The 14167-nt window shown below is 50.2% G+C and overlaps 1 protein-coding gene across 1 annotated transcript in view; it reads right to left on the reverse strand.

The window, feature by feature from the left end:
• LOC144148300 (uncharacterized) overlaps positions 1 to 6973 on the reverse strand; it is a 47930-nt gene extending 40957 nt beyond the window's left edge. The window contains exon 1 of the mRNA XM_077679856.1: positions 6883 to 6973. Within this exon, the coding sequence (XP_077535982.1) occupies positions 6883 to 6973 (91 nt within the window). The remainder of the gene's footprint in view (positions 1 to 6882) is intronic.
• Between the last annotated feature and the right edge of the window lie 7194 nt (positions 6974 to 14167).

The following is a 14167-nucleotide window of genomic DNA, read 5'->3' on the forward strand; positions in this document are numbered from 1 at the left end:
AAAAACGCCCGTGTATTCGAGATTTAGGCGCACGTTAAAGATCACCAGGTGGTCAAAATTAATCCGGAGCCCTCCACTACGGCGCGCCTCATCGCCTGCGTTGCGTCGGCGCGTTAAACCCCACAATCAATCAATCAATCAAACAATTGGGTTCAACTCCTAAATTTGGCTTGTTTTCATTTCAACTTTTCTAAGTTTTTCAAGTTTTCGTTGATCCGTATTCTGCTAAAGATTTAGTTCACTAACGATTTAGTTCGGGTTATTCCTACAAATATCCCGTGATCAGCGCGTAGGACTTGTGGGATGGATTGGGTTGGATTGGGTATAATATAGATTGTGATCGCTGTAGTTGGGTTAAGCTGGTTTCTTGCATTTCGACTGGATTTCCGCAGGTTATGCTGCATTCGGTTGGGTTGCGTTAGTTGGGACAAAAAAGGTAAGTTTACGTATTGTTAGGTTGGTTTAGTGTTGTGTAACGGGAGGTGACCGAAAACAAGGGCCCGGCGCTGGAGTTGGTGCGACTTACGCCGGCACACCATCATGGCGACACGGACGTTCTCCGCATCGGTTCTGGCTGCGGCATAACGAACCCGAGAGTGCGGTCTCGTTACCCCCGCTCTTCTGTGACTTGTCTGACGCGTCGATGGTGCGAGGACTAGCGTCCTTTGTGTGCCGACTTTAGCGAGCTACCACCTACGCCCTCGCCTCTCCTGCTTCTGCTACCTGCCTGTCGGCATGGCCCTGTTTGACCATCTTCCCGGGTTCCTCGAATTACCCAGGCCACCCCCTATGACGTGGCCTAATTGAAAGCGAATTTTTCAGGCCCACCTCGAGGCGGCCGGCGGCTGCGACTGGTCTGACGCGCATTACGCCTCGGCGTTCATTGGCGTCTTGTGACGGGAAGCCCAGAGGAAGTACTTCTCCGACCCATAACAAGAAGAGGCCCGATCGGTTTCAAGCAACGTGGCGTCCGCGGGCTTGTCTGAGCCCGTTTCTTTGTCCCCGCCCGTTTCGAAGTACGCCAAACTCGTCGAGCAGCTTGACCGGCTTTTCGACGCGTCTACAAACTCTCTAGGAGAACATCACCAGTTCACAAGTCGTCGATATCTGCCAGGCGAAAGCTTTCTCGAATATCAGAACATTCTCAAGGAGAAAGCCGTACGGTGCAAGTTTGACCTGACATACGCGGGACGCGTCCGTGAATAGATCAGTCATGAGACGTCCAACCCTCAAGTAAGAGAGAAGCTCCTCGCATGTGGCAAAGATTTATCATTGGAAAAGGCGGAAGAAATGCGCCGAAACGTCGAGGCGTTGTCTCTTGCAAATCATGCGTTCGCTTCCGGGCAAGCTCACCACGTTCAGGCTGTAGTTAAGGGCGCGCACCATGGCGCCGCGATGAAAACAGTGGCCTGGACAGTCGGGGAGGCCGTGACGCCACATCGCTTCCGGCAGGCCAGGACGTCACTCGATTTCCGGGAATGCAAGACGGCCGCCGCCAACTGCAACCGACTTCAGGGGCCTGCGGTACAGTTCAGCAAGAGAAGTCTCCAGGCCACTTCCAGCCTCAGTTGTGCGACCGCTGCGGTACCAGACGGCATGATTTGACTTTTCGAAATTGTCCAGCCCGAAATCGGCATTGCAACCAACGCATGCAACTCATCGGGACATTTCGCCTCGGTGTGCCGGAAGACTGCGCCAGTTAAGCGAGTTTTTCCGAGGGAAGGTCTTGACTTAGCGTTTGCACGTGTACCTGTACAGCATCAGGCCGCTGCATATATCAACTCAGCTCTGAAACCTTCAGTATCATGATCGCCGGATGATCATACTTCGACGTCCGTGCTAACAGTTCGCACTTCTTCAATAAAAGACTTAGTTTGTCGAAGGTGAAGTCAGCGGTCTTACCATACAACTCTTAGTCGATACCGGAGCATGAGTGTCCTTGATGACTGCCGAGGACTTCAGGCGTCACTTAAGCAAACAGCACATCCTGTCAAAAGCTGTCGTCGACTTGCGGACTTTTTCCAAACAACGTATCGGCGTCATCGGCTTTTTCCAAGCTCCTGTCCAAATCTTGCAACGGCCTTGCTTCGACGTCAGCGACAAAGGTACATCGCTGTTGGACTTGACGCCATCAAGCAGTTATGCATCGAGATTGACGGTGCGTGTCTGACTTGTTGACTGGCATCAGTTTGTACAGAGCACCGTCCCGTGAACGTACCTTCGGGCTTCGAGGATCTCTTCAACGACGAGTTGGTTCTCGTCAAGGGTTTCCTACATCGCGTGAAGCCCTTATACATCGTATACAATGGCGTCCAGGTGTGACTCTGGTTGCATCCTAGTTGCGACGACTGCCTGTAGCTCTTCGTGATGCGGTGTCCCACTAGCTGCGACACCACGAGAACTGTGATGTGATCGAACGTGTCGACGCTTCGGAGTGGGCGTCGCCGCTCGTCGTCGTCCGAAAAAATATTGGTGACATCCGGCTGTGTGTGGACATCCGGGAGCAGAATAAGGTAATTGTTATTTGATGGGTACCCTTTGCCGCATCTTGAAGAGTTGTTGCAAATGTTTCCTGGAACTGTTTGCTTTTCTAAGCTAGACTTAGCGTCTGTTTATCATCAGCTGTTGTTGGAAGAAGGCAGTAGGGACCTAACTACATTCATAACCCATGAAGGCTAATTTAGGGTCAAGCGTGTGTGCTTTGGTCTGGCGTCCGCGCCCGCAGCTTTTCAAAAGATGATGTCTGAAATCTTGAATGACTGCAAAAATGTGGTTTGCTATCTTGATGATATTCTTGTGTGGGGGAAGACTAAGACTGAGCATGACGCCTGCCTGGTGAAAGTCTTAACTTGCAGATCCAACTGCGGCATGAAATTAAATGACAAATGTATTTTTCCGGTCGAAGAACTCAGTTTTTTAGGGCACAATATTTCAGCTGGGGGCATTTCACCTCTCGAAAGTAAAGTACAGGCTATCGTCAATGCTCCGGCTCCTATGGACATCAAGTTTTTATAATCCTTTTTAGGTCTCGCAGGATGATATGCCAAGTTCATAGATTCACTATTCAGATCTATTCGAACCGCTTCGCCTCATGCTCGGGCAAAGTAACAAGTTTTGTTGGTCTGACGATGACGAGCGCAGTTTAAACCAGTTGAAAGCTCGCCTCACTTGTTCTCCTGTCATTAAAGTCTTTAATCCTGAACTGCCTGTAGTAGTTACAACCGACGAATCTGCCGTTGGCTTTGGAGCTGTATTACCGCAGCGGTGTGGTTCTAAGCTTGAAACCGTATCCTTCCGTCGCGTCTAGAACTTTGTTAGAAACTGGGCATAAATGAATGAACGACTTTATTTAAAAATAGGCCGGAAGCCCGGGGTGGGGGGGTCATTGGAAGATAAGGGAAGGGGAGTCGAAAGCCTCAGTGAAAGTCTCATGTACCCTATTAAGCACAACTTGTCCGTTTGCAGGCCCTACTAGGGCTGTCAGACCGCTCTACACTGCTTTGTAAAGACGAATGGCAAGTGAATAGGTTCCTACGCGTTCGAGAAGAGTAGCATCGAAGCGCAGGCGCTCCAGGTGCTCCGTATTCGTAAGTGGTGGTAGGCAATAGGTTACCAGCCGTTTTCGGCCGCTTTGAGATGTCGGACATGACCATATTAGGTGAAAAAAGTTTTGGAGGGTATTAGCGGGGCCGCATAAATTGCCCGTAAGTGTGGATGAAATCGTTGTGCTGCCGCGGTACCATTTGCGAACAATGTCCGGAGTGTTGGCGGCGTCCGCGCATGGCATGTTAAAAAAGATTTCGCCCTGCCGAAAGAGGGATATCGAAGCAGGAAGAAAGCCTTGGAGGGGTAGCTTCTTGGAGCCGAAACTGACTTTTTTGCTGAGAGAAAATACTGTTGGGGAATTCGAAACGCTTGCTTGTTCGCTGTTTAAAAGTGGTACATTTTTCTCTGGCGTAGACGTTTCACCATTAGAACTGACCGTCAGGCTGTAGTTGCTTTGTTAGCCGCAGGAGAATTATGTCGGAGGCCTTTCATGGTGGTCATCTCGACTTCTGTACTACAAATTTAAGACAGAACATTGCAAGGGGACAGAAAATCTAGTCGCTGATGCTTTTTCCAGACTACCAATTCAGAACTGTGGCGAACTTATTAGGATGAGGAAATAGTCTCTCTGGTCTTATCAGTAGTCGATAAAGAGACTCCATATTGCAACGAATGCAGATGCGACACTTCAAAAACTTTCTGAGGACGTGTCCAAGAGTTGGCCTCAAGAAAAACGTTAACAGTGACTAACAGCTTATTTTCATGTTGGAAATGAACTTTCTCTTGTGGACGGCGTACTTACGCGTGGTGGCCGTGTACTGACTCCTAATGTTCTGGTACCAACATTTCTCCAGTTAGCACATGAAAACCACCAGGCAATAGTACGTACTAAACAACGTTTCCGTGAACGGTATTAGTGGCCCCAAATGGCTCGTTCTGTTTAAGAACATGTAAAGCATTGTCACATCTGTCAGCTGGCAGACAAGTCTGCGATGCCCTCTGTAGCTCCGATGCGGCCAGTAAACTGGCCTCAAAAGCCTTGGAAAAAGTTGGGAACGGACATTGTCGGTCTAATAAATGTGTCTTATCCAACTTATCTCGTTACATTAGTCGACTACTACTCAAAGTGGCCTGAGGTTCTTGCCACGAATTTCATTTGTTCCGAGGATGCCATTCAATTGTTGGACTGGTGGTTCAGCCGGGAAGGGCTTCCAGAGGTTTTGGTTGCGGACAGTGGTCCACAGTTTGCCTCCAAACGATTCCATGATTACCTAAAGAAAAAGGGCATCCGCCACATGTTCTCGTCTAACTATTATCCTCAACCTAACGGCCAGATAGAACGCGTTGACGGGGTTCCTAAAGAACATCTACGGGTAGCCAGGCTGGAAGGCAAGGATGCGTCAAAGAGCATTACACAATTTATAGGTTCATATAGGGTCACACCACATTCTGTGATAGGCCTTTCTCCAGCTTTCTTGCTTTATAGACCTCAGCCTCGTTCCAAAGTGGATATTCGCAACTTTAGGGTGCATCAAAAGCCATCAAAATTGCACAGCTTCCTGCCTCAGGATCTGGATCAGGTCGAGACGAAGAAGAAAAAATGTACAGAGTAATTTGACAGGAGGAATTGCGCGCTGACTACTCGCGTAAAGGTGGGGGATGTCAACATAAAGTTTCATAAGAAAGGATTCATGAAGTGTAGTAAGCCTCTTACAGAGCAGGCTCAGGTTGCGCCTTCCACTTTCGGGCTCAGACCTGGAACGCATACAAACTATCAGTCATTTCTAGGGAGTTCGGTTCGGCACCACACACTTCTGAGAACGATAGACTCTCCCCTAGGCATACAGAATATTTGTACTCTTTTTCCAACTTAGACATTTGTGCCACTCAGTCCACTAGTTCACCTTTTCCAGATGGGTCCGCCCCAGGTGTCAAGACACTCTAATCCGTCAGAGCTCTCTTTCGGTGCACGGTCTGAATCAGTTGTTGCTCAGGGAACGTCGGGTTGTCAGGAGGACTCTCTTGAGCAAACCTCTTCTAGTAACCAACTAACCAATACATCAAGAGAAAATGAGGGCGTGTCTGAGTCTTCAAAGTTTACCACATGGGCAACACTGTATTAAGTTCCTCCTCCATTTCTACGCGCCCACACCATAATACAAAGCGGCCTCAGTTGCTTAGCGACTTTGTACCTTTGATCGTGACGTAAAATTTGTTTTGATGCCATGGCTCTGTGTTGGTCCCCGCAGTGACATCACGGGGAATGTTTTGTGTCTGCGTGTTTTTATATTTGGTTTTCCATAAGGTTGTCTTATGCTGTTCCGTGTTCTTGTCAATGCCAACGTGTAGTCTTGCCAACATGCACAACATGTAGTCTTACTTCTACTCCTCCTTCCACTGCTCGTGCAGGAGAACCTTCTTTTGTGTTACCATGTGGCTCTGCACGAGAGCCAGTGGTTTTGTGTGGACAACGAGACTGCGGTTGCGCTGACTCTCGTGTTGACGGGGGATAATGTGGTGTAGGTCAGTGGCGCCCTCCTTCGAAGTTTATGTGCACTAGGGGCGCCGCTGTGTTGTACCGTGTGTAATAAATGAGGTGGTGGAACAACACACGGGATTGGAATTAGCCAATCACGTGTGTAGGCGTGTCGTCTTGGGACATCGGCAAAAAACGGCCGCTTGTCGGTTCAGTCGATCGTTGGGCGCAAGCGGGTCGGTCTCGCACTCCTTGCTCGTGCCGCGTTCTGGTGTGCCGGCGTACGCCGCGCCCGCTCCAGGGCCGGGCGCTTCTCATCAGTCCTTTCCCGCGACACAACAGTGAGGTTTCGTTATGTAAGGTTACGTTACAATAAATCTCATTCTCACTTTTGTTTTTTGGTTTATAAGTGAAAAAAGTCACGTTACTCGTGCAAAAGACAGGTAAAATTAGATCTGTTGTTAATAGCGTTCAGCTAATTTTAGGCCCCCAGTTTTCGTTGAAACTGCACCGAAACTCTCTGGGGTTAATTCTTGCGGCTGCCGTGAGAATACACGCCGCCTAGACCTGTTCCGCCGAGGCCACACATACACGTAATTATGATTGCACAGTATTGTGCTATGGCTTTTACACCCGTTTCTTTCTCGTTGTACATGACAGCTAGTATAACTCTGAGCGTGGTTGTTTTGTATGTTATCAGAGCTACCAAACACAAGTGCAAAGCTAGAGAGCCTCAGCTATTATTGCGATTTAAGCTTGTACGCTATCGGCATGCTAAGACGGCATTATTCAGCTTCGTCAAAGCCTAACGTTTTCGCAAAAAAGACTAAAGAGCGTGCCCTAAATGCAGGTGTAGTTACCTGTGTGTCGCACAGACGGCTCGTCGGCAAACTGAATCCTCTTTTCGCGCTTGGGGGCAACTTGCTGCAGTTTCTGCTCATCCTCGGCCATTTTTTCTTCTTCTTCCTTGTCCTTCGTTCATTAGTACACATCATTGCTTCAAAGACCTATAAAAAGGTTTATAACGTTAGAGGCGGCATAGGACGCGTACTTGGAACGCTAGGTCTGTGTTTTATCATTCGGTGTGTCTTCTAAAAGTATGACTTCCATGATTGAAAATACGCCCCTTCGCAGTGCCCTGAACGAACGCTTCCCAAAGCAGCTATGCATACATTAACATGTATTGATCCGCTTCTCCTGTTTTGAAAGCGCCCTTCCCTCTAATTTGGGCACGGGTGGTGCTGTTCCTTTTTGAAGATACTTGTACTACTACTACTGCTACCACTACTAATGAGTCAAGCCGTCTCACTCACCAAGTTATGTGCACACTGTTAGGCACTGCAGTTGGTCGAGTCACCTGTAGGCTGCGAGTTTCTGTATACTCAAGGGGTTTGCTCAACGTGCAGATAAGTTTGGTACAGCAGCCCATTAGGGCCTTCAAAAAATTAAAATAAGAGCGGGTAAATACTGTCGACCCAACCGCGCGTCTCAACTACGCAAGAACATCTAGATAAAAAGGGCATAACCTGGAATGGTTTTCTCCCAACCACGGGAGTAAAGGAGCTAGCTCCTAATTCCTAGATCCGTGACGGAGTTAGGACATTAGGCATGGGTTGTGCTGACCACCTTTGTTGGGGAGCGATGAACAGCTGAAGAGTAATTCTGGGGTAGCGACGAGGAATTGCGTTAAAATTGGGCACTTTCTGTGATTGTGGCGAAGTCATGTGGATGCTGATCTGAGAACAAGGCTCCCTTGACTCTTTTAACTGCCTTTAAACAGAAGGACGTTCTTTCACCCTAAGGTTCTCGAACCTTTATCTCCCTTCATTGTAAACTTTTCCTTAAGCTTCCCTTTTATTGCATTCTTTTAATGGTAATTCCTTTTTTATTGCTATGGGTTTCCTTTCCCGACACTTTATCTCTCTCTTCTTTTGTTTAAAGGAGGAATATATTTTGCTCAACCTCAAGAGATGGCTTCGGTTGTTCTTCCTGGGCTCGTCCATACGTCTGGGGTACAGCTGGTCTTGAAGGGCTCATCGGCTAAAGATATCATCTGGCGCTGAGCCTCCGCATCCAGGGTCATAGTGACCATCTTTCAGAAGTTGTGGTGGGTGGTGTGGTAGGCCAGGACTGTGTGGGAACTAATGAGGTGGGCGTGTTGGAAGATGGGGCATCTAGGTGAAAGGAAAAGCTAGGGGCGGAGCATGTTTAGTCTGGATAGTGTTGGATAGGTGTTCTGGCTTTGTTAAGCAAGTGATACAGTGGTGGTAGAGCACACCGTTGTTCCCGACAGTTGTTTTACGTGCTCTTGTAGGTGGTGAGTGGTGTGGGAGGGTGTAGCCGTGCTTCCGGTTCTTCGTCCCCTGAAACCACAGCGAGGGTGTCAGCTTCTTTGCGTGCCAAGCGATGGCCTCCGGCATAAGCCCTCACTTAATTCTCAGTATGGGACGGAGTCCCGATGGTGCTAATGGTCCGCTTGCCTTCAGGTGGTTGGTTGGTGTCGAGGATGTGATGAGCATGAAGGCAAATTCGACCACGTAGGCAGGCACGGCAGGCGCCTTGGGAGTCGGTGTAGGCGTTACGGGGTGCGGGATGATGGCGAGAGCAAAGGCCACCTACTCCCCAATCAGAATTTCTTCTTTTGTGAAAGGGTAAACAGAAGTGACTTAGAGTTGCCGTCGCTGTGCACGCCACGGCTATCATTTTATCTGCACTAACCAGGACTGCCTCTTTGTAGCCAGGAACAGCACGGAAAGCAAGACGACAGAAGGGCACACAGCGCGGTACATGTGCGCCCTTCCGGTAGTCTTTCCGCGATGTTCATCACTCCACTGTTTTCCAACTGGCCCACCTATATATCATGTTGCCTCTGCGTAGGCTATTCTGTTAGGGACTACGTTCTGAAGCACCGTGTTGAGTGCTTTGGCACGCGCTTTTCGCCTGTCCTGATGCTTCGCGGGGTTCATGATTTCGGGTACTGGGCGGACGTCGATAAGGGACCTCGAGGCTACTGTTTTTTCTTCGGTGCTTCCCCTACGTGGGTGAGGTGAAATTAAGTTGAGTTCGGGTGGTCTTTCCTGCAGGTGTATCCCTGAGTCTAGATATTTGGTTGACGCGGCGGCCAAAACCAATTCTGCGAGGGTATTGTGGGCGCCCATCTGCATACGTCTGCGCGATGTACGAATCTGAAAGATGCAGGGCATTTTTGGTAGCTTTCTGGAGAGCTTGTGACTTAAGAAGCCTTATCCCTGCGTTGACACCTTCTTAAGCGGCAAGCTCTGCCGATGATGGAGCAAGCTCTTCGCTGTACGTTAGAGCTTTCTCTTTCCCATTTTTATTCTCTAGATTCCTTTCTTTGTGGTGGGAACTCTGCGATTCTGCATTGGCCACAACACGAGAGTCAGGAGGGGTCGTAGGAAGGGCGAAACTGAAAATATTACAACAGAACGTACTGAAACGCTGGTTCTACAGGGATTTCACAAGTAATCGGTTTAAGGTTTCATAAGGTTGCCCAGGCTTCGAATGTATTCCTGTTCTTGGTAGGGGGGGGTCTTTTTCTAGAAGATAATCGCTAACGACGCATGATACGGTACTGCTACTAGCGACTCAGATGTAATGTTCTGGGGGGAAATAATAAATTTAAAATGAGAGGAGAGACCAAGGGCCGAGACGTCCCGGTGATGCGATGGTGGTTCTATTAACAAGATGGCGGATGATAGAAAGATGAAGCAGCCGAGCGAGAGCTGCTCACGAGAGATTACGGGCCCCGATGATGATATTCGCATCGGTGCCGCGATGATGATTAGAAAGTTTCTACATCTTCCCCGGCCCCATTTTCCCCGCCCACAAAGTAGCCAGGGTCAGTCCGCGTCCAGTAGGTGCCTTAAGATCGTTCGTTCTTGATACTCTGAGGCAATCGGTAGGCGAAGCTGCAGCAGGGGCCGTCTTCGGAGCCCAATCCGGTAGATTCGGTGCACACGACGTAGCCAGGTGGAAATTCGAAGTAGATCTTCGACGCCTCTGAACTCGGATGTGTATTCAACCAATTTATATACATCTCGTCCTGAAAACACCATCTTCGTTCCTTGATGCTTCTTCTGGATGTTTGCACTCTCCCGGTTGGACCGTCATTGCGTGATGCATTCCGTGTCTTAAAAGGGCGCTTGCCGCAAACTCTTCGTCTGTGTTGCAGTATGCATGCAACAGCAATCCTCCTGGGATTTCTCTCATGATGGTCTGTACCTCGTTCTTCAACGTCGACTGTCGATTGTCCTTTAGTTGCCAACACTTGTCTCTCATTCTTCACTTTTGGTTCTCCAGGTGGTACGTCTATAATCTCAGTTTGGAAGCAACCCCGATACATAGCTTGTGCCGACGCCAAGGGAGTCGATTTGCTTGCGCTTGCGTCGGCTGTCTCTTGAATGGCACACGATAACAAGGTGTCTTCTGCCTGAAAATTACGTTCAGCCAACAAAGCTGTCGCATTATCACGCTCTACTTGCGGTAGGAGCTGTGACACATGCGGAGTTTCTGTCATCGAGGCTTCTCGGGAGTTCTTCAAATAATCTCGGTCATAAAATCGTTCTGTCGTTGTCAAAAATTCCCTGGAGCTTGTTGATAAATTTTATGACTCGAAGATCTGGCTTTGCTTCAGGACGTCACATTTTCTGCCTTTCAATTGGTAATATATTCGGCACATAACGTGAAATATTTCGTCTTCGTATTCGATGCTGGTAGCCAATTCCTGGTATATATGCTCAATGTCAACAAACGGTTCGATGTCTTCGTTGAGCAATCTCAACCTAACTTCATTTTTTCGTAACTCGTGCAGAAAGTTTGTCAACACATCACTAACACCGCTGATCGTCCTTGAGAGGGCTAATGTTGCTCTCACCACAGTGCTCGAGCTATCATCCGCTCCTTTTCTCGTTTCGTCTTAAGATCGTTAAGGCGCATTGTATTGATCCGTCGTCGTCTAGTCCGCCCATCGCCTCGGTCACTTTCGTGTACCACCACCGGTTCAGTCCATCACACCGGTCCGTCATCGGTATCAAGGGGTCCTCTTCCTCCAAAAGGGCGAAGTTCGGAAGACTCCGAATCTCAGGAGGGCCTTCTTCCCGGGTTTCGGCAACATTTAAATGAGAGGAGAGACCAAGGGCCGAGACGTCCCGGTGATGCGATGGTGGTTCTATTAACAAGATGGCGGATGATAGAAAGATGAAGCAGCTCGAGCGAGAGCTGCTCACGAGAGGAGATCAGTATGATGGGCTCTGGCTAAAAGGCGTGATATTTCCGGACACCGAGTACCTGGTTCGCTGGAAACACTACCAATCGTTTGCTAACGACGTCCGCCATCGATTGGGCCCAGCCACGACCACGCCGGACCAGGAGTTGAGACGCAACGACCACCGGCTGCCCGAGCGCGCCGGTGGCGCGGCTAAGCCTTGCTCAGCCTTGCTCGGCTGGGATTACCACCGCCGTGAGTGACGGGCTCCGGCCCGGTTTCCAGATTTCCTAAACATGACAACACCACCGCAGGGTTCTTCCACGACTATGGAGTTTGACCAGCTCAGCGGCCGCACTCTCCACAAACCCGGCCCGTGGCAACAAATCCTACGGGAGAGGCAAAGTCGTAAGCAGCAAGCGGTTTCGCCCGCATCTGTCCGCAAGCCCAACCTCCGTGGTGATGTAAAGCCACGTCTTCCCGCCAACGATTTCAAGATCGTATATCGTCCTCAGGCCGGACTCCGCGTTTCTTCTTGGAGTGAGCGGCAGTTTGCACAAGCCATCTGCCAAGCAAGCAAACTTCCTGAACGGACATTCTTCTCCAGCGTAATTATCCAAACCCAAGTTACGCAGAACCTGATCGTCGCGAGCACACCCGACGAAACGCTAGCTCTAACACTCTGCGAAGTGACGACCATCCAACTGGGGGCAACGACCCAAGAGCTCACCCCCTACCTTAAACCACTACCGGGCACGACTAGAGGAGTCATCACCGGCCTAGACGGGGGGACTACGAATGAACAACTGCAGCACATACTGGCCACCCACGGGCCGCGCATTCTACACGCCAGACTACTCGGCACGTCGACCGCCGCCGTAATTACCTTTGAAGGCACCCGTGTGCCATACTACATAAAAGCATACGGAATCCTCACACGCTGTCGACCATACCGTCAAACTATCCAGTGCTGTGCTCTCTGCGGGGAGATGGGCCATCGGCAGGACATCTGCCCAAACCCCGAGGCCATCATCTGCCCAACCTGCCACTTACGTGATCCCCCCATCGGACATCCATGCACCCCGACTTGCCAACTTTGTGGACTCAACCACCTTACGGCCAGCCGTGAATGCCGTAAGAAATTAAAACCACCACCACCACCCCCTCGCCTAATGCCTCGGAGGAACGCCCGTACCAACCAAGGTCTGGCCCCTGCCAACAGCTGGCCTTCCCTGGACGAGACCACCCAACCTTCACCACTCAAGAAACCCGCCAACAAGGTACGCTGGTCAGCCGTGGCACTTGCTCCACCCACTGCTCACCCCTCACCTATCTTAAACACCCCAACTCCTCCAACCGTCCCTGACCAACGCATCCACCAACTAGAACAGGAAAATGCCAGCTTAAAACAGCAACTCGAGGCCACCAACAAACGTACCGTTGCCCTTGAATCATGTATTGAGCAATTGCGTGCTCAAGTCGACAAATTGATCCACAACTCATCTCACGCTTCTGCAACGCCCATGGACACACAGCCTGACGAAGAGACCACTCCCCGAGCGCTCACGCCAGCCCCCACGGACCTTTCCCGCATTGAGCGACTTATTTACGATATGGGCGAACACATTAATGGCCGTCTCAACAGCCTTGACAAACGCCTTCAAGCCCTCGAGAACAGCACGCGCATTATTAAAGCACGCAAAAAGCCCAAGATCCGTCAGTTGCCCCCGGAATCAGAAGACACATGCTCGACCATCCCATCCGATCAAGAGGAGTACGAATGTGCGCTTGATACCAAACAACAACAACCCACCACCTCCGCCCAAGCTACAGCTCGACTATGATCCCACCTAAATCTCTGGCTCTCACTATCTGGCAATGGAACTGTCGTTCCTACCGCAACAAACGACCCTCCTTATTAGCATACGCCCAACAACATTCCCCAGATATTATAGCCCTGCAAGAAGTGGACGCGGCGCCAATCACCCTTCAGGGTTACAAATCTCACCAGACTGAACCCGCCTCCCGCACCGCCATCCTCATTCGTGCTGCGCACGCGGTACAGACCCATTCCTTACCGACGGACCTTGACTGCACCTTTGTGGAACTTTTACCTCCGAAGAAAACGCAACCAAGCTTATACATACTAAATATCTACAGCACCCCCCGACAACCCCTTCATGGCATCCAAGCCCTACTACAAACACTACGGCAACGGACCCGTGGCCACCGACTTATTCTTCTTGGTGATTTTAATGCCCCCCACACGGCGTGGGGATACCGCTACGACACTCCTAAGGGCCAACGTCTTTTCCATGCCCTCCAACAACAGCATTTTCACCTGTGCAATATACCAGGTCTCCCCACCCGTATTGGCACAAGCGTTACCAGGGACACTACTCCAGACCTCACGCTCACTCACAACGTCCCGCATGCAGTATGGTCCCGCCACGACGAAACCCTGGGCAGTGACCATCACATCATTCAACTCACGATATCGCACTACCGCCCCAAATCCCCCTCAATTGGCACGGCCCGCATCACCAATTGGAAAGAGTTCCGTAAACAAACACCGGCTCAGAAAATTGATTGCATCGACACATGGACAACTAAATTACTGGACCTCTGTCGGCAACACACTACCACTGTCAACCTAACGCAGGAATCCCCTGCGGCAGACTCTCACCTCCTCCACATATGGGAAGCTCGCCGCAGCCTCACCAAACGGTGGAAGCGCAATCGCACTAACCGTAAGCTTAGGATCCGCATTGCAAAGCTGACGGAAGAGGCAGAGAACTACGCTCGCCAGCTCAGCCGGCAGAACTGGGCAGAATTCTGTGTGAGACTTCAGGGTACCTTGGGCACCCGCCGTACCTGGCACCTGCTCCGCTCCCTTATGGGCAAGACGGAAACGAAGGCTA

Source organism: Haemaphysalis longicornis, unplaced genomic scaffold (assembly GCF_048455015.1).
Source record: "Haemaphysalis longicornis isolate Haplotype H1 unplaced genomic scaffold, Haemaphysalis longicornis Haplotype H1 scaffold_8, whole genome shotgun sequence".
In the NCBI taxonomy this organism is placed as follows: Eukaryota; Metazoa; Arthropoda; class Arachnida; order Ixodida; family Ixodidae; genus Haemaphysalis; species Haemaphysalis longicornis.